This window comes from Carex rostrata, chromosome 12, assembly GCF_964058835.1.
Source record: "Carex rostrata chromosome 12, lpCarRost1.2, whole genome shotgun sequence".
Classification (NCBI taxonomy): Eukaryota; Viridiplantae; Streptophyta; class Magnoliopsida; order Poales; family Cyperaceae; genus Carex; species Carex rostrata.
In genome coordinates, this window is record NC_135929.1 from 1,584,965 (window position 1) to 1,603,355 (window position 18,391).

At 30.5% G+C, this 18,391-nt stretch overlaps 2 protein-coding genes across 2 annotated transcripts; both read right to left on the bottom strand.

Moving 5' to 3' along the window:
- Positions 1 to 4,811: 4,811 nt before the first annotated feature.
- Positions 4,812 to 5,607, bottom strand: LOC144562929 (early nodulin-93-like). Its single transcript, XM_078312300.1, has 4 exons — positions 5,445 to 5,607; positions 5,267 to 5,328; positions 5,063 to 5,138; positions 4,812 to 4,978 (listed from the first exon to the last, which is right to left on the bottom strand). The coding sequence occupies exons 1-4, from the start codon at positions 5,503 to 5,505 to the stop codon at positions 4,875 to 4,877; spliced, it is 303 nt and encodes a 100-aa protein (XP_078168426.1). The 5' UTR covers positions 5,506 to 5,607; the 3' UTR covers positions 4,812 to 4,874.
- A 4,577-nt stretch (positions 5,608 to 10,184) lies between these two features.
- Positions 10,185 to 10,980, bottom strand: LOC144562931 (early nodulin-93-like). Its single transcript, XM_078312302.1, has 4 exons — positions 10,853 to 10,980; positions 10,698 to 10,759; positions 10,515 to 10,590; positions 10,185 to 10,403 (listed from the first exon to the last, which is right to left on the bottom strand). Exons 1-4 carry the CDS (start codon positions 10,914 to 10,916, stop codon positions 10,312 to 10,314), a joined length of 294 nt encoding a protein of 97 aa, XP_078168428.1. The 5' UTR covers positions 10,917 to 10,980; the 3' UTR covers positions 10,185 to 10,311.
- Positions 10,981 to 18,391: the final 7,411 nt, after the last annotated feature.

Below are 18,391 nucleotides of genomic sequence, written 5' to 3' on the forward strand. Positions count from 1 at the left end.
ATTATCAGTGTTGTAAAAATCAACCTTTTAGGCTGATTAGTTGTGGGTGGCGATCAAATTATTATGATTTTTTTTAATTAATCGATTGATTATTTCTGATTATAATCGATTATTTCCAATTAATTACTTAACAATACTATGTTTGTCCAATAAGCACATACTATTATTTACAACACAGATCCACATTGACACAAATAATAATAAAAAAAAATTCTTGAATTTTTAAATTGAATTAAATTGATTCAAATTTTAATTCTCCGAACTATGTGTACAAAAGTATATCGAATTCATCTAAGTTAAACATAATACTTATTAGATCCAGACCGTCCGAATAGAATATGTACACATATTAAAGGGCTCGTGCATTCCACTTCAGACCAGATTATTAGGGATTTTGATCATACGGTCTGGATTTAAACAAAAATATTATGTTATCTCAGAAGATATGGATTCCAGTACAGGGAGTTCAAACGGTTTTCAACTGAATTAAATAATTTCGGTTTAAATGGATCGCTTATGTTGAATTATTAAATTATTTCTATTTAAAATTTAAATGGATCGGTTCATTTAGATGGATCGGTTCATTTAGACTTTTTAAAACCGATTAAACTTGACTAATCTAATTGTAATGGTTCAAGTATAGTTTATATTTTGTTTGGTTCAATCATCATTTCCTCCTATTTTAGTTCGGATATTTTAGAACATCGATATATTTTTTTTTTTTTTAAATTGAACATTAATATATTTTGTATGAAATTAAATATCAAAATTTAATTCAGTTTATTTGATTTAATTTCTTTATTTTATTCAACGGAAAATATCAAAATTAAATTCAGTTTAAACAGTTCAGTTTTTATCCGGTAGCCGGTAAGCCATCTTAATTTGGTCGGTTCATTTTTAAACACAACAAAAAAAAACAAAAAAAAATTAATTTATCTATTTTATTTCGGTTTCAAACCAATCAACCGTTTGAATACTCCAGTGTACCCGGGTTACCGAGAGATCTTCAGCAACTATGGTATTCAATCATTTATTGCATTCTTATATCTGATTTTGTTGGAATCTGTATCATAAAAGTACCGCACTCGATAAATTAGCTTCTAGCTGAATGATTGAAATCTAGTGTCTATTTAGATATCTCCATTCTATTATTAAGCACGTTGGGTGTCCGATCCGCCAACGGCTACGATTGAAAGATGAAACTTCGGATTTGATCTCAGCCCTCCAATTACATAATTTGTCTTCTTTTGATTAAATACATCTGATTTATGTATAGAAGTCTAAATTTAGTTAAAAACATACTCACCACATGTGCTGCCACACAATACGTTACAATTAAAATTGAACAAATATGAAATTTAGCGATATATTTCCTTATTTCTTTGTTTCCATATTTTTCCTCTTCAATTAAGAAGACTTCATCTTCCATCTTTTTATTTTTTTTTTTGTTTCCTTCTTCTTCGTTTCTACATAGATCACAATGAAAATCATTTTTTTTATTTCCTTATTTCTCTTTCTTTGTTTCTATACATATGGTTGTGGGCAATTTAGAATATATTTTCAATATATAATATATCAATGTGTGTGTGTGTGTATTCTAACTTGGAAACAAAGAAGGAGAAAAATATAAATTGAAAACAAAGAAGAATATAAATTAGAACGTGTGTGAATATATATTTATCTTATAATATGTGTGTGTGTGTGTATATATCATATACATACACACGATAACACTTTTTATTTATGTTTTTTGATATCATTATATGTCGATATTGAATTGTTGTATGATATTTGATATTAGATTCAAATCGAGCTATTATTTGATATCATTGGTACTTACAAATAAAGAATCATCACATCATCAAATTGTTATCAGAGTTCACGATTTATTAAAAATACAAAATCATATAAATTTTCTATTAATATGTGTCTTAATTTTAGATAATTATTATTTTTATTGATACATATTCAACGGGTATGATACTAGTATATAATAGATTCGTGCTAAATGAAAAGTTTAAGACTGACAACTCAGGTCTCATTGTACTCAATCAGGTACTGCACGAATCTTCAATACATCTTTTTCGGATTATATTTTTATTAGTAATTTCTTTATTTCACCGGCCCACGTGATGCTCAGCATAGAGGAATAGCATCCAAGAATGTACGACAAAATTTAATACTGAAATAACACATAAGGCAAACTGCTTGACCTGGGCATTTATAAATTCTAATACTCTTTTATGAGTAGAAGTAGGGTGTTATTAAGTTGATTAAGTTCTCTGAAGAATTCAAGTTTAAACTCCATCAAATTAATTTTAAACGATAAATTCGAACTGTTGAAATCTGCTAATCTTATGAGTGATGTATCTACATGTGAAAAATTTGAAATTTCGAATTACTTTACACCATGTTTGGATGGAGATTAGAGGAGGGGAGGGAATGGAATAGATAAAAAAACTTTCCCTCCAATCGTGTTTGGTTGACAAAATTATGGTGGAGGTGAGGGGTACAGAAGGGGAAAGGGTTAACCTTGTGTAACTGTAATTAATAGAATCGATTTACCTCCCAATTTGGGGTGTCACGGATGGAAAGAAATTGTGTAGCAAATATTTTCACAAAAAATGACACAAATGCCCTGTCTTTGTATATCTTATTTCTATATAATTATCATTCAACTTTTTTTCACCATAGACCTAGCTAGCAGCCACCGTAGCCATCCTAGTTGATTGGTCAGGTTAGTTTTTTTTTTTTTAATTATAATATCGAAGTTTAGTATGATCCATAATATTGATTCGTGGTGGGTTGGGGAGGGAAAGTCAAAACCTAATAAATACGAAATACTATTGTTTATCTGATAAATGTTTGGTCTTCCGTGAAATATGATCTGCAGAATTAATATTTGGCCTTGCTCTCTTTTTTTGTTGTTATCCGACCTTCTTTTATAATTGTTATTGTTGCACTACTTTAATATTTCAAGTTATTTTTTTTTCTTTTGCAATTTGAAGCTTCTGTACTCAACACTTATACCAGAGAATGGAATTCAGTAAATAAGTTGGATATGGTTTCATTAAGAACAAATTTTTTGGTCATGAGAAGTTCAACATACATTTCTAGCAAGACCAATTTTAGTTCGACAAACAATTGATGTGGTATCTATTCCCAGCTGTTAATTTTGCAGGGTTGAGCATTCACACAGAGGATGTATATAACATATGTATTTTTTTGGTACAACATTGTTCTTGACACACCAGGCCATGTGGTACATACCACAGAAACTTATATTTATATTCTTCTTTCTTTTTACACATTATTGTAGAGGGTATAATAGTCAAATATACTAAAAATATTGATTAACCTTCTAAAATTTTAATTAACCAAACAAGAAACAAGATGAAAAGAAAAGTTAAATTTATTTTCCCTCATTAATCATCCAAACATAAAAAGGTTAAGTATATTAATCTTCCATTCTATTCCATTCCTTTTCCTTCTATTCTTCACCTCCCCTCCCTTCCTATACTCTCCATCCAAACAAGCTGTTAGTATAAAGTCAAGCGGTTAAAATTAGAAGGTTAATAAATTAATTTTAATGCATTCATTTTTTGATGTTTTTTGACCGCTTGACTTTATACTAAATTAATTCGAAAGTTCAAAATTTTCACATGTAGATGTATTGCTCATAAGATAGACAGATTTCAACAATTCAAATTCGTCGTTTGAAGCCGATCCGATAAATTTTAGACTTCACAAAGTAAGTTGATAAACTTAAAGAACACCCTAGTTCTCCTCTTTTTAAGTATAGTCTTCAAAAATCATCGGACGCAACTTGTATACCCCTGAAGAAACCATAACACAGACCGATGTAATTGTCGTAGAGCTCTTTTTCTATAATGCCCAACATATATAATGGGATTCTTATTAAGGTATACTTGCCTGCATAATGAGATTTTCTTAAAAGTAAATTATATTTAATGGGATATTATCCACTTATTAATTCCATTTTGCGCACTTGCGCGCACTGTATATTTTATTTTTTTATTTAATATATATGTAATGTAGATTCGGCCTACTTTAAAGTAAATCATATATGTTATGTTTGATTGAGGTGTAAGAAACTAAGAGGTGAAGTAAGTTTCTTACTCTACACTTTACTATCAAATTAACAAGAAATAAAATAGAAATAAGATGAAAAAGATATGACTTAATCCCAAATAAGTTACTTGATTCTTTTCTTAATTGATTTCATATCAAATTGATTAAAAAATTAAGTAACTTATTTCGGATTAAGTTACTTGATTTTTTTTCTTAATTAATTTGATATGAAATTAAGAAAAAAAATTAAATTAGAACCACAGACTTGATGTAATGACACGAGCTATTGTCTCACTTCCAAAAGAATGCAGGTTCAATTCTCAAAAATAATATCTAAAAAATGTTAGAATATACGGAAATTCTTTAATTACAAAAAAAAAATCATATCAAATCACATACCACGTCTATTTATGCTACTTCTAGAAATATATAAAGACTTATGACATCTCATAAATAATATTCATATATTTATACTTTCTATTATTATCTTTTTTTTTTCTTGATAACACTATGAATTCAAATATTTTCATACATATTTCTAGACTCTAAGATAATTTCTCACAACATTCTAAAAAATATTTAATAAAACAGAAGATCAAAGTTATTTATTCAACATGCATGATTTCATTGAACTCTTACAAATTGATTCAAGAGCATATATATGACCTTAACAGATCTTACTGCTTAATTAGAAGTAAAAAACTTCACATATATAGTCTGATAGTTCTTCTTGAGGACTTGCATATAAATCACAAGTCATAACAACAATCTACATTTCTCAATCAATCCTTCATATCAGCCTTTAAATTAGTAGCAGCAAAGGAGTTTCTTCTTGCTGAAGCCAGCACAGTCTTATCCGCTACGACGAAATACGCCATCCCGGCAACTGCAACAAATTGCAAATCCAACTAATGACAACAAAAGAAGAAGGAAACCATTGCACAAATTACTTAATTGAACATATGCATACCAGTAGAAATGATTAGTGCCTGAGCAGTGGGGTTGAGGTTGGTCCTTGCCCATGGTAGCATTCGCACACTGGCAAGCTGCAAACAAACACAAAAATTAGAAAGAAAAACTTAAAATACAGGTTTCGATAGACAAGTACAAATTGAAAGATTGAGAAAATTATAAGTAAAATAAGAAAAACTAAAGCAAAGAATTTGATGCTCACAGTAGGAACAGCAGTTGCAACAGTAGCAAGAACAGCTGCCTTTGCTCCAGCAACTACTCCCTCTAAAATAAACAAAAAAAATAAAACTGATTATAGCCTGGCCAATAAATCTAATTTAATTAACGCCAAACTATTATAGGATATTCAAAATATTAGAAGAGCGTATGGTATTAATTACCATGGGAGCAGCGCTTAGCCAAAGCTAATTTTTGATCCAACGAGGCACGAGTAGAACCCATCACTGCTAAATAATCTCTGCTTTACTTGTTTCGAAATATAGAAACTAATATATAATACACTGACAAACTTTGTAGTGATGAGATGATAAGAGAAGCTAAGTTATACAGGAGGAGAGCAGTTATGTGAGTTGATGAGTAATGTAATGTGTGAGTTTATTTTATAGGGAAAGTAGCATTTGGTTTCGAATAGAAAACCTTGGATTGGGACCCTTGTTTCCTCCTGATTCTGTAGATATTAAATTGCGTCAACTTTAATTTCATGTACGAGTATCTATGTTGGTGTTGCACCCCTTGTTTTGGAAGAGAGCTTTTTACAAGCACCTTGATTTTTCTTTTTCTAGTATAATATATTATATGTTGGATTTGAGAATCATTGGTAAACTGATTAACGAATGGAGTTCAGCAGGAATCTTGCCTGAGGCTGAAGACCACTTTATCAAATTTATGAAAAAGATTAGTGCTTTTTAACTAAAATTCACCAACCTTTTTTATCCTAGCATTAAAATTGAAACTGAATCCTTCATTCAGGTAAAAAGTAAAGAATGCTTATTTAAATTTGGAAAAATTATATGATGCCCTTTAGTATAGTATTTGACAAATTAAAGCAAATGAAAATGCATTCAATTGGTTATACACCCCCACCTAGTTTCAATCTAAGATTTAACAAATTAATGATTAATCATGATCCGGGTGATAATTAATGATGGTCTTAATAAAAGAGTACATCAGGCCGGAGCTTGAATTTCTATCATACTTTTTTGGCAAAAAATTACCCCAAAAAAAGTGATAAAGAATTAAAGATATTGACAGAGCTAATTTCACTTCATGCAGCCCACCAGCCATATACTTTAATTTTGTCTCTACTTGTTACATGCTGCCTGACGTTAAAGTTCCTCTGTCAATAACTTTACCCATAAAAACGGTCTCTGTTAGCTGCAGAGAGATTGAGATTCGTGCCAGATTTAAACAGACAACTCAGATCTCATTCTACACAGTAAAATTCCTCATAGTTTAGCAGAAGCAGCTCTTTGGATAGAATAATAAATTAATTGAGTTAGTGCTCTGTAACTAACAGAGTTTTGACTCCCATAGGCCATAGATTGTATTACAGGCTCACAGTTAATTAATTTGACAACGAACGCGCTTGCATTGAATAAATGTGGATCATCAAATATCGAATGGTAGGTAGTAAAATTGTTAGGCATAAAAAGTCTTGTTTGACTGTTTAGCTGCATAGAATAGAATGGTGCCGGCCCATAGTTAACCACAATAACTTTTCAACTTATTATATTGTTAACCTAATAATCAGATTTGAGTGAGTCTATGATACTATGCATATCACGATTTGGTCCGTGCTATGACTCAATATTTTAGCTTTCAAAATTCTAATGGTCGATCCGAACCGTTCATCTTGTTCTCCATATTAATATGTGTCTGGAGACCAAATTTTACATTTTTTGAAATTTTTTCACTATTTTTTTAGATTTATTGAAAATCACTGTTTTTGGATGGTCCAGAATTTTCAGATCAAGTGATTTTCTAAATATCTAAAAAAATAGTAAAAGAATTTCAAAAAATGTAAAATTTGGTCTCCAAACACATATTAATATGGAGAACAAGATGAACGGTTCGGATTGACCATTAGGATTTTGAAAACTCAAATATTGAGCCGTAGCACGGAACAACCCGTGATATGCATAGTACCATAGACTCACTCATCAGATTTTATGAAACTTGGAACTTTTCTTACAGTCTCCAATGAAGGACCAAGTTTGTACATGTAGCTGTGTTTAGTATCACTCCTTGATCTTCTTCATAAATTTAGGTGAAATTCATCTTTATTCAACATTCCATAAAATCATTAAAATTGAGGACTCAGGTAAATTATATTTTCAATTGTATAAAATAATTAAATTGTTACAGTTTTTCAAACGATATATATCAGAAATTTGTCAAATAAAAAATTATGTATTACATTAATTTCTCTATTTCATTAGATAATCAACTGGTTTGTAGCTCCATGATGATCATAAATCATATAATATCAAAATACGATAATATTTTGTCAAAAATAAAAACAAAATACGATGATCGTGAACAATTTAAGTTGCGCTCATTCATTCCTCGTATGTAATCCAACTATGCAACGCGCGGTAAAAATAAAAAAAAATATATATGGTTCTTAATTTTAATTGATACCACATTTAATGGACTATGATCCTTAACGGCGATCTTTTAAATTGAATGCTAGCCGTCCGATCAAGATTATTCTGTCCATTCACTTTTTAAAGTACTGGAGACTCACTTAATATTATTACATGCCCATAATGAGGTGCATCGAAACGATATCTGTTTTTGCTGGATAGAAAAACCACAAAATGTCAATATAGGAATTTCATGAAAATGGGAATTTTTAATATTGGAATGGGGATTTTAATTTGTCAAAATTAAAGTTATTTAACTCATGAAAAAGTTTAGAATATAGGTGTTCGGAAAATGCATGGAAAATTTGTTATGATGTTGGTTATTATTTTTATTTTTATAGAAGATGTAATACTCAAATTAAACTATATTAAGTGTATTAATACTAATCACTAATTATGATCAATATAATTGTATACATCAAATTCTAAAAAAAAAATTAATTAACTAACAATTTGTAAATCACTGCTAATTAAAACATTTAGTTAATTAAAGAATGAATTAAATTATGAAGACATATAATAAACTAACACAAAAAATTAAATATTAAATTAAATCCGAAAGGTAAATCGAGACATTAGATCTGAAATAAATAAGGGGTAACGATATAATGTTAAATGTTTACGTAATTTAAAATACAAATTTTGCGACACGTTTAGAATTAAGGAAATCAAATTTTAGCTAATTAAAAAGATAAATTAAATATATAATGTTCATTATTAAACCAATTTAAAACCTACAATTTAATAAAATTCAATTTTACCAATAAGATTTTCATGCAAAAAATTACAATTTACAAAATATTAGAAATAAGTAATTATATAAGAATATAAATTTGGTGACTTATTAGAAACAAAATTTTTTATAACAATAGTGATGCCGAAATTTTATAACAATTTACAAAAAAATTATAACAAAAAGTTATACACAATTTACAATGGTGTTGCGTTGTACAAGTTAATTTTAAATAAGCATTGATTAGTACAATTTCATCCATCTTTTAATTTGAGTCATTGAGTGCTGCCACAAGTCAACTTGGAAAAAAAATGGAGGTGTGAGTAAATTTTTTTTTTTCCCCAACAAAAGCTAGTGTAAAGAGCACGGTGGGTTTCAAAATGGGTACAATAATGAGTATTTTATCAAGCTACCGAACACCATATAGGTAAAAATACGAATTTTTTTCATAAACCATAATTAATAAAACGTTTTTTAGGGAACCAATATGATTGATTTTTTTTTTTTTCAAAAACCATAAGGACCGTGGGGTTCCCACGGTCTCAAATTATTATTTTTTTTTATAAAACATATTTTTTTTAATTTTTTAATTTTTTGTATTAAAATATTATAAATGTTGAATATATTTCTTTAAAAATAGATGAAATACAATATAATTTGATTTATTAGAAATACTGCAATAAATAACCCGGATCAATATTTTTCAGGTCAGGTTTTTCGGGGCTGTAAGAAAAATTAATATATTTCTTTATGTGTTATTAGAAAAAAAATAAAAATGCTTAGATTCTGAGTTATTGATCCCGGTTCAAAAGTCACTTCTAGGTAATCCAGAAAATATTGTGATCCTTCTAGGACATTTAATTTATAAAAAATTATATCTATTTTGAGAATTCTTTTTGAATAACAATTATTAAATAACTTAAAAGTTATTCTTTTTTTTCAAAAATAGATACAATTTTTCATAAATTAAATTTACTAGAAAGATCACAATATTTTCTGGATTACCTAGAAGTGACTTTTGAACCGGGATCAATAACTCAAAATCTAAGCATTTTTATTTTTTTCTAATAACACATAAAAAAAATATTAATTTTTCTTATAGCCACGAAAAATCCGACCTGAAAAATATTGATCCGTGTTATTTATTGCAGTATTTGTAATAAATCAAATTATATTGTATTTCATCTATTTTCAAAGAAATATATTCAACATTTCTAATATTTTAATACAAAAAATTAAAAAAAATTCTGTTTTATAAAAAAAAAAAAAAAATTGAGACCGTGGGAACCCACGGTCTGAAAAAAAAAATCTATTCTTTTAAAAAAAAAAAAACAAAAACAATTTGAGACCGTGGGAACCCCACGGTCCTTATGGTTTTTGAAAAAAAAAATCAATCATATTGGTTCCCTAAAAAACGTTTTATTAATTATGATTTATGAAAAAATTCCTAAAAATACCATTACCTCTATTTTTCCCCTAGAATACTCATGAGAAATGAGGTTGCCGAACAGGCCCTATTGGTTACAAGATGAAAATACAAGGTTGGTAAGAAATTCTGAAAGGTTATTTTGGAATATGTGCTTCTCTAGCAATTTTGAATAAATTTATGCAAAAGTATGATGCGTTAAATGCAAGATTGTAAAAATTAGTTTCTGGCAAGTGGCAAGTAACAGTTAATGAGATAATTGGAAAAAAAAAAAAAAAAAAAACAGTTACCTATAGCAAATTTTAAAATTTAATTGAACAACAAGAAGCCATCACTGTTTTTATTGCTTGAATATTTTACATAGAGTTGTCCTTCAAGTTGAACCGACAAATTAAATAACCCGGAAGCATAAGATTATACATCTTTTTTATTAAGCCTTAATACTAATCAAGCCTTTTAGGAGCACCAAAGGAATTCTTTCTTGCAGAAGCCAGCACAGTCTTATCAGCTACAATGAAGTATGCCATCCCAGCAGCTGCAACAATTAATTCAATCCAATTAATTTCCGTAATTATTCGTTAAACATATTTAATTTAAAAAATATAAGAAGAAAACAATTAATCAATTCTTGAAATATATAACAAACCTGTAGAGATGATAAGTGCCTGAGCAGTAGGATTGAGGTTGGTTTTAGCCCATGGCATCATTCTCACGCTTGCCAACTATAAATCAAACATTTAAAATTCTATTATAATGGATGAAATTAAGATCCACAGTTAGACAAAAAAAGAAGAGGAAATGAAAAACAGAATTTTTGTTTAACACTCACAGTAGGAATAGCTGATGCCACAGTAGCAACAACAGCTGCCTTTGCTCCAGCCATTACTCCCTCTAAACAACACCAAAAATGAATTAACTGATCAATCTAATAAAGAGCCAATTAATCAAAATTGCAATAAAATAGCCAAATATTTTAAATTGTACCATGGGAGCAGCGCTTAGCTAAGGCGAGTTTCTGATCCAAAGAAGCACGAGTTACTGAACCCATCCTGAATTAGTTTTTCTAATTGCTTGAAATATGATAGGAGAAGCTTTGTGTGAGTAGTGTGTGAGTAGTGTGTGAGATGTCATGTAACTATGTAAGGTGTGTTTATATAGCCAAAGTAGCAGATGGTTTTCAGATGAAATCCGGGGGGGAGGGAGGGGTGTTTCAACTAAGGACAGAGAGTTGGTGGGGGCAGAGTTTACTATGGCACAGTGTAGTCCCTTGTTTTCATCTGTTTTCTTGTGAAACGTGGATGTATGCTCCCATCATCACTATTCCCGAAATTTTGTTAATATCCAAAAAAATAATAATAAATTTCAAATTCTATCCACTTTTGCCCAAGATTTCGAAAATTATCCGAAAAGGAGGGTTCAAATGCCTCCATTTTTTGTATTCCCATGATGCCTCCATTTTAAAAATCTTTAACAAATTAAAATTTAAAACTTTAAAGTCAAAATAAAACCGTTGGATATGATCTACATCATTTTAACTATGCACGTATAAAAATTTATGACATTTCAATTTTGTTTTGGTTGTCATCAAGAGCTTGCAAAAAACGTACTAATGTCGATAATTTCTAGACGTCGATTTTTCAACTTATTGATTCACACAAAAATAAAATCGAAATGTAATATTTTTTTTATAAGTACATAGAGAAAATAACATAGATTACATCTAACAGTTTTATTTTGACTTTTTAAGTTTTAAATTTTGAGTTATTAAAGTTTTTAAAAATGGAGATATAGTGGAGGCACACAAAATGGAGGCATTTGAACCCTTCTCTTACCCGAATCGATCAAATTCTCACTGGTTTAAGAGCCTCTTTCCGGTTATTTTCTCACCGGTTTTAGAATTGGGACCGGTAAGATTCTTGCAGGTTTAAGATAATTGGACCGGTGAGATTTTCATCGATTCCTGTCCGGTTAGATTTTGCCCGGTTCCAAAAAATTAGACCGGTTATTTTCCCACTGGTTTGAGATTAAAAAAATTTGATTATAAAATCGCACCACATTCTCACTCTCAAACCACACACTCAGATTCAGACAGAAAATAAGAGGAAGAAAAAACAGGAAAAGAAGACAGAAAGAGAGAAGGAAAAAAAATCAGATTCGATGATCAAATTTTTGTAAGTTTTTTTTTATAAAGAATTTGTAAATTTTTTAATTTCTGAAATTATGTTGCACTTATAGTGATATTATTTTTTTAATTGTAGTTTGTTATCCATACCAATCAAAACAAAAAATGACCACCATATGTGTAAAAAAATTTGTTGGAGGGAAAATTCAATACAATGATGACGGAGTTTTTTACAGTACCCGACCTACATACTCATTACCGCTAACTGTAAACTATAACTTTGATTATCTCCAGAATGAGATTTATAAACTAGTTGGGTATACTATTAGTGAAGTAAATCAGGAAATCCAAGCCAGGTTTAACATGTCTACTGATGGCCAACATGACTACCAATTAGTACCGGTAACAAACAAGGTATCGTTCAAAATAATTTTAGGAATTGTGACATCTTTTCCACAAAGGTTACTGATGAGTATATTGGGGTTATGAAATTGTGCTTGATGTATACTCTTTTGTCTTTAAATTTATTACCTTTAATATCCAAAGAAATGTTTATTACAAGCGCACAACCAATCAATGTAGTACTTAGGGTGTCGAACCATAGGGAGTACTTTTAGATACTTAGCTTTAAACTTCAACAATTAATTTCAGAAAATAAAAGAGAGTAAAGTACAATAAAGTAAAATTGGGGGGGGGGGGGGGGGGGGGGTTGTTCTAATGATCCTAGACTTGGGTTCAATACCCGAAGGAAGGAGTTTAAAACAATAAATGAAAATAAAACAAAGAAATGAAAGATTGGTTTGCTTTCAAGTTGAGGAGATCTAGGGATATTCGGTTTACAATCTCTTGCTAATTATATCTATTCGGTATTGTTTAAATTCATGTATGATTTGATGAGGTTTCTAACCTAATATGTTCAAAAGGGTCACTTTCGTGAATTAATAACGTGTCTAGGCAATTCGGACTTCACGGTTAGGTCCTTCACCCTAACTACCTAGACCATAAGCTCTTGTTAGTCTCTTCTCTCCTCGAATATCGGTACTTCATGATTAAGTCCATCGTACCAATATTCGATTCAATTTGAGATGTCCTAATTAGGGGTTGACTTCACGGTTAGGTCCTTCACTAAGTCCATAACCTTAATTTATGTAGTTCCGGCTTAGATTACAAATTGGTTAGATCCTAATCCAAACCTAGGGTATTTGCATTCATAATTTGGTATTCTCCTCTCATCCTAGCAATATTGGTTCTTTCGAATCCAACACTGGACTACATCGATTTCAAATACCAACTATGTAGTTAACACAAATGATAAATCACAGAAATTAACAGTCAAATCCCATAAAACAATCATAATAAAAACAAATAACCGAATAAGATAAAATTAAACAAGTTCATGCATTGACTTAAACCCCTAGAGAGAGAGATCTACTCTCTCTTGGAGAGATCCATTACAAAAATTGGCAAAAATAAGAAGAAATAAAATAAAAAAATAATTACACCCTTTCTTGGATCACAGCCCTCAATCTTGCTGAATTTTTGCTCGGATCTTCTTCTTCTCCTTCATTGAAAAGCTTCCTTGGCTGCAGAATTTTACGCTAAGTGTGTGTTGCCTTGAATGGGAAAGAACCCCCTCTTTTATAACCAAAGACCATGTCCAATTTAGAGGCTAGAAGGTGGGGTTAGTAGGGTTAGTGGGTGTTATCTTTGGATTGTTTCCCAGACTGTCATATCTAAATTTGGCTGTTAAAACATGTCCCGAATGCGCCAGAAATAGAAAAACTGTCGAAAATGCATTTTTTGGTTGTCTGCGAGTCTAGTGCGGATGCTCCGGGCCGCAATGGAGGTGAATGCGTCCGCACTAGACTCAGACTTTTTTTTTGTGAAGTGCTAAGATGCTGAAAATTCATCTAAGTACTTAGTGCGTCCGCACTGGATCCCAAATTTCTTTTTTTTAGTTTGTTAGGTTGTAGATCATCTCGCTAGATTTTCGAAAAGTGGTCATATGTCCAAAACGGAGTTACGAGTCAAAAGTTATGACCGTTTTAAGTTCCAAAATGTGGTCATCTCGCTAGCTCTTTTTCTTGGTTTTTCTTTATTTTCTGCAAATTAAAACCAAGTAAACGCAGTAACTTGATTCTAGGTGTATTATATTCTTTTTATATGTAAAATACAAGATATTTGTGTTATTTCGCAATAAAAATTAGATTGAATATGTATATAATTTAGGCCTATCAGTTACCGGTTCTAAAGTATATGTAGAATTGGAACCGAACCATACCGGTTTAAATTCCCAATTAAACCTGAACAGTCAGACCCTTGCACCAAGCCAGATCCCTAAAACTCGATCCCGACCTAGTACCAGTCGGAACCCTGAACCCATAACTTGATCCTAAGCTGTTCGGGTCCGTAGATTGGTACCGGTTCTAGATTATTCGCTACCTGTGGATGCAATTAATAATGACAGTTTGAAGAGCGGGAATGAGATTCTCTTGGATGAATCATCAAGTTCTGACAATGATGTTGGACCAATCAGACAGTCACAATCAGAGTCTGGTTCCAAGTCCCATGAAGCATAGTACCTGGTAATTGGTCGAGAAGACATGAGACATTCGGTTGGTAGTTTCAATAACATATTCGGTTTTCGACCTACGGATGTTAATTTTTTCGGCAGCTCAAAGAGAACATTCGATAATTCATTGTGTTAGTTTGTAATAATCTAGAAGTCAATAATACGATAATTTATCATATAAAGCTTTGTTCATGAATTGAATGATTAATCATTTTGTTGCCTTGAGTATTATTGCATTTATGAATCATTTCAAGTTCATGACTGGAATTGTGAAACTTCATAATATAGATGATATATACTCTTAAAAAGTCACTGGCTGAGGTAATTAGCAGGAACACTAATTGACCGCTATAAGGTTAGTATGTGGATTAATAGATGGTCAAGTTTTACATACCATTGACAAGAGATGTCATTTTAATCACATAGATGCATGTTCCAGGAACATGGTATTTGACAGACCCCGAATGAAACATTAAATGAAATTGTGTTTGTGTCATTAATGTTTTCATTTAGTGTTAAGTTCTACATTATGAGATATTCATCGTTCCTACTGAGAAATGTGTATGTGTGATTGTTACCTAACGCTGTCAATAAAACGCAGTTATAACGATAACTCTTCGGTATACATGACTTAGCTGAGGAAGTGATGGTTTACCAAAAGTACTATTGTCCATTGTATCTCTATACGAGCTATAGCATCACTGGGCCCCTTGATAGAGTAAGATTATCTTATAGCGATATAATTACAAGAGTAATTATATTTGATAATCTGCTCAAGATCAAGAAAAGATTAAGTTTGCAAGGATGACACACACCTACCTTAAAACTGATCTGATAGCTATGAGACAGAAGAACTGACACAAGTAAATAGTTTACTAGATCATGGTATTGTACAGTACAGCATCATCTGTGTAATTTGATGGTCATAGTGCAGATGTCAGATGCCTCTTATGATTATAGAAGTTAAAATAGTTTTAATTCTATTTACCAACATAACACAGATCCTATTAGGTCACACCGTATAGGAGCTAATCGGAGAATCTTGTTGATTAATTATAAATTGATTCTGATTAATAATAAGATGGTTATAATTAATTATACATGTTATAATTAAATTATAAATGTCATATAAGATGACAAGCAAAAACAAAGGTTAATTTATAAACGTACATGTTACGTTGTATAAAAGTTACCGAAACAACAACCGTAAGAAATATAATTGTTCAGAATAATTATATGGATATTATCTGAATTTGGGCCGAGGACATTTTGGTCTTTTCACAGTCATCCTTATCCACATGACACGTCATCGATCTTATCCATATGATATGTCATCATCCGTATCCATTCAATGGCATACCTTGTAAATAGGTATATGTTGAGGGGTATTTCGGTCTTTTGCGAACCTCCTCAAAAGCCTATAAATAGAGGGGTACATGGAGAGAGAAGCTACTAATTTCTGAGATATCAAATCTATCTGATCAGTTCGGTAATCTATTTTCTCTCTTTCTCGTTTTCTCTCCCAAATAGTATTTTCGATTGAGAAAAGAAAGTTATACGTAGTTGACGTATAATCTTGCGGGTTGTTGATTAGTAGATTTACGGGATCGGTGAATAGTATTTTCTCAAATTTTGCAGTATTTCAGTTTTGCTTATTAGTGAAACTGAGTAACCAAAAATTTGTGTTTATGGGTTTTCGTCTTTTCATGTGAATAGTGTTTTTGCATAATTTTGCAGTTTACGATATTTCTAGCAAAAGAAATAAACCGCTCTCCGGTTAGTCCTGGTGAATAACCGATAGAGGCATCAGACGTCTGTTACTTCGAGACGAACCATTCTGATCGTTCTTTTCACTCGGCTGCATTCCAATTAGAATTTGGAATCAAGGTATAAATATGTTATATTAATCTATTTAATTGATAAGTAGATTAAAGTTTTAGAAATCAATTATGGAGTAGATATGTAAAATGATTAAATTAGGTTTTGATGCCAAAAGAATACGAAAGGTGGACCGCCTTGGAATGTTTCATGACATACCCCGTTTAATCCTTGGCTTAAGTTAGAAGTAAAACTTTTATTTTACGGTCTTTCCGTAGCTTAAGCTAATCCGATTTTGGCACCTCTGAAACCCAACACATTAGCCAAAGGTAAAGTGTATGAGTCGAAAACGGCTCTAAGGGTAGCAATAAATGAGTTCCATATCCGTAACAATTATTAATGTAAGGTTTCTAAAAGCAACCTCAATGTTTAGTTGTGATGTGCAAAGATGATTTTTGCAAATTCAGGTTATCCGCGAAGCCTAACAGTCTTTCAGAATCTTGAATTATTAGCAAACAAGCAATTCCTCATGGATGTAAAATACCGGCAACACGTGCTGATCATTGCCAGCTTATAGTAATTCCTCGGAACAATTTTGAAATTTTATAAATTATTTGGGTAATATGCCAAACCATTTTCGATTTTTTTAAATTATTCTAAACCATTTTGAAAATTTCTAAATTATTCATGCAATATTTTAAACCATTTTGGAATTCTCTAAATTATTCTAACACCATTTTGGAATTTTCTAAATTATTCTAAACCATTTTAGAATTTTCTAAACTATTTTAGAATTTTCTAAATTATTCGGAACCAATTTGGAATTTTCTATATTATTCGGAACCAATTTGGAATTTTCTAAATTATTCTAAATCATTTTGGAATTTTTTAAATTATTCTTAACTGTTTTAGAATTTTCTAAATTATTCTACACCAATTTGGAATTTTCTAAATTATTCTACACCATTTTGAAATTTTTTAAATTAATCTAAACCATTTCAGAATTTTCTAAATTATCCAAACAATATTCTAAACCGTTTTGGAATTTCCTAAATTATTTTATTTTAGAATTTTCTAAATCATTAGAACAATATTCTAAACCAGTTTGGAATTTCTTAAATTATTAAACTAATATTCTAAACTATTTATAAATATCCTAAATTAATTTTTAAATAAAAATATTAAATATTAAATAAAAAAATTACCTGAACGCCTTTGGATCTGGGCTCCCGAATTCGCTGTGGAAGGGATTTTTTTTTCGCTGCCTCTCTTTCTCTCACTGCTGAGTGGATTAAATAGATAATTACTTGAAACCGGTCAAATTCTAACCGGTTCTAGGCGTAGCCGGTTAGAATTTAACCGGTTAGAGTGGATCCGGCGAAAATCTAACCGGTTGGAGAGAATGTTGAACCGGGTAGAAAATAACCGGCCGGAAAGAATATCGAAAACCAAGAAAATTTTGACCTGTTTGGTTATTTTTTGAAATCCTACAAAAAAAAAATGGGTATAATTTAAAATTTTATTATTTTTTTGGATATTAATAAAAATATTGGTCACTATTCACTACATACGTGGAATTATATACTATGTTTGCCTAGATAGTAGATAGCTTATAGCTAGCAGCAGCACAGCGCCCAGTTTTTTTATGGTTAAAAATTTTAATTTCAGAAATCATGAAATAAGGAAATAAGGAATGGTTTATTGGATAATTTTACGGTGCGTCAAATTTTGTATTCACGTTCTTCTAAAATAATAGTTGATAATTCTTAAAAGTAATTTTCATATTAATATCAAATTCCATGTAATTATAAAATATTTTATTATAATATGCCCTAAAACATTAAAATACAAGAAACTTTAAATTTTGATACTGTCATGTTATGATATTATTGACCGAGACAATTTAAAATATGTTTTAAGTTTAAAACATTATTTTTTTCTGAACATATCTTAACCTATGAAGCATCGCTTGTGTTAGATTGTAAGGTGAGTTCCATACACTGACGAGCTT

Coding starts and splice junctions, on each gene's coding strand:
- LOC144562929 (XM_078312300.1), bottom strand. CDS start 5,505: ATGGGTTCTACTCGTGCCTCGTTGGATCAAAAATTAGCTTTGGCTAAG. Junction 5,329..5,444: donor GGCTAAGCGCTGCTCCCATG/GTAATTAATACC, acceptor TGTTTATTTTAG/AGGGAGTAGTTGCTGGAGCA. Junction 5,139..5,266: donor TTGCAACTGCTGTTCCTACT/GTGAGCATCAAA, acceptor GTTTGTTTGCAG/CTTGCCAGTGTGCGAATGCT.
- LOC144562931 (XM_078312302.1), bottom strand. CDS start 10,916: ATGGGTTCAGTAACTCGTGCTTCTTTGGATCAGAAACTCGCCTTAGCT. Junction 10,760..10,852: donor AGCTAAGCGCTGCTCCCATG/GTACAATTTAAA, acceptor GGTGTTGTTTAG/AGGGAGTAATGGCTGGAGCA. Junction 10,404..10,514: donor GGCACTTATCATCTCTACAG/GTTTGTTATATA, acceptor TAATTGTTGCAG/CTGCTGGGATGGCATACTTC.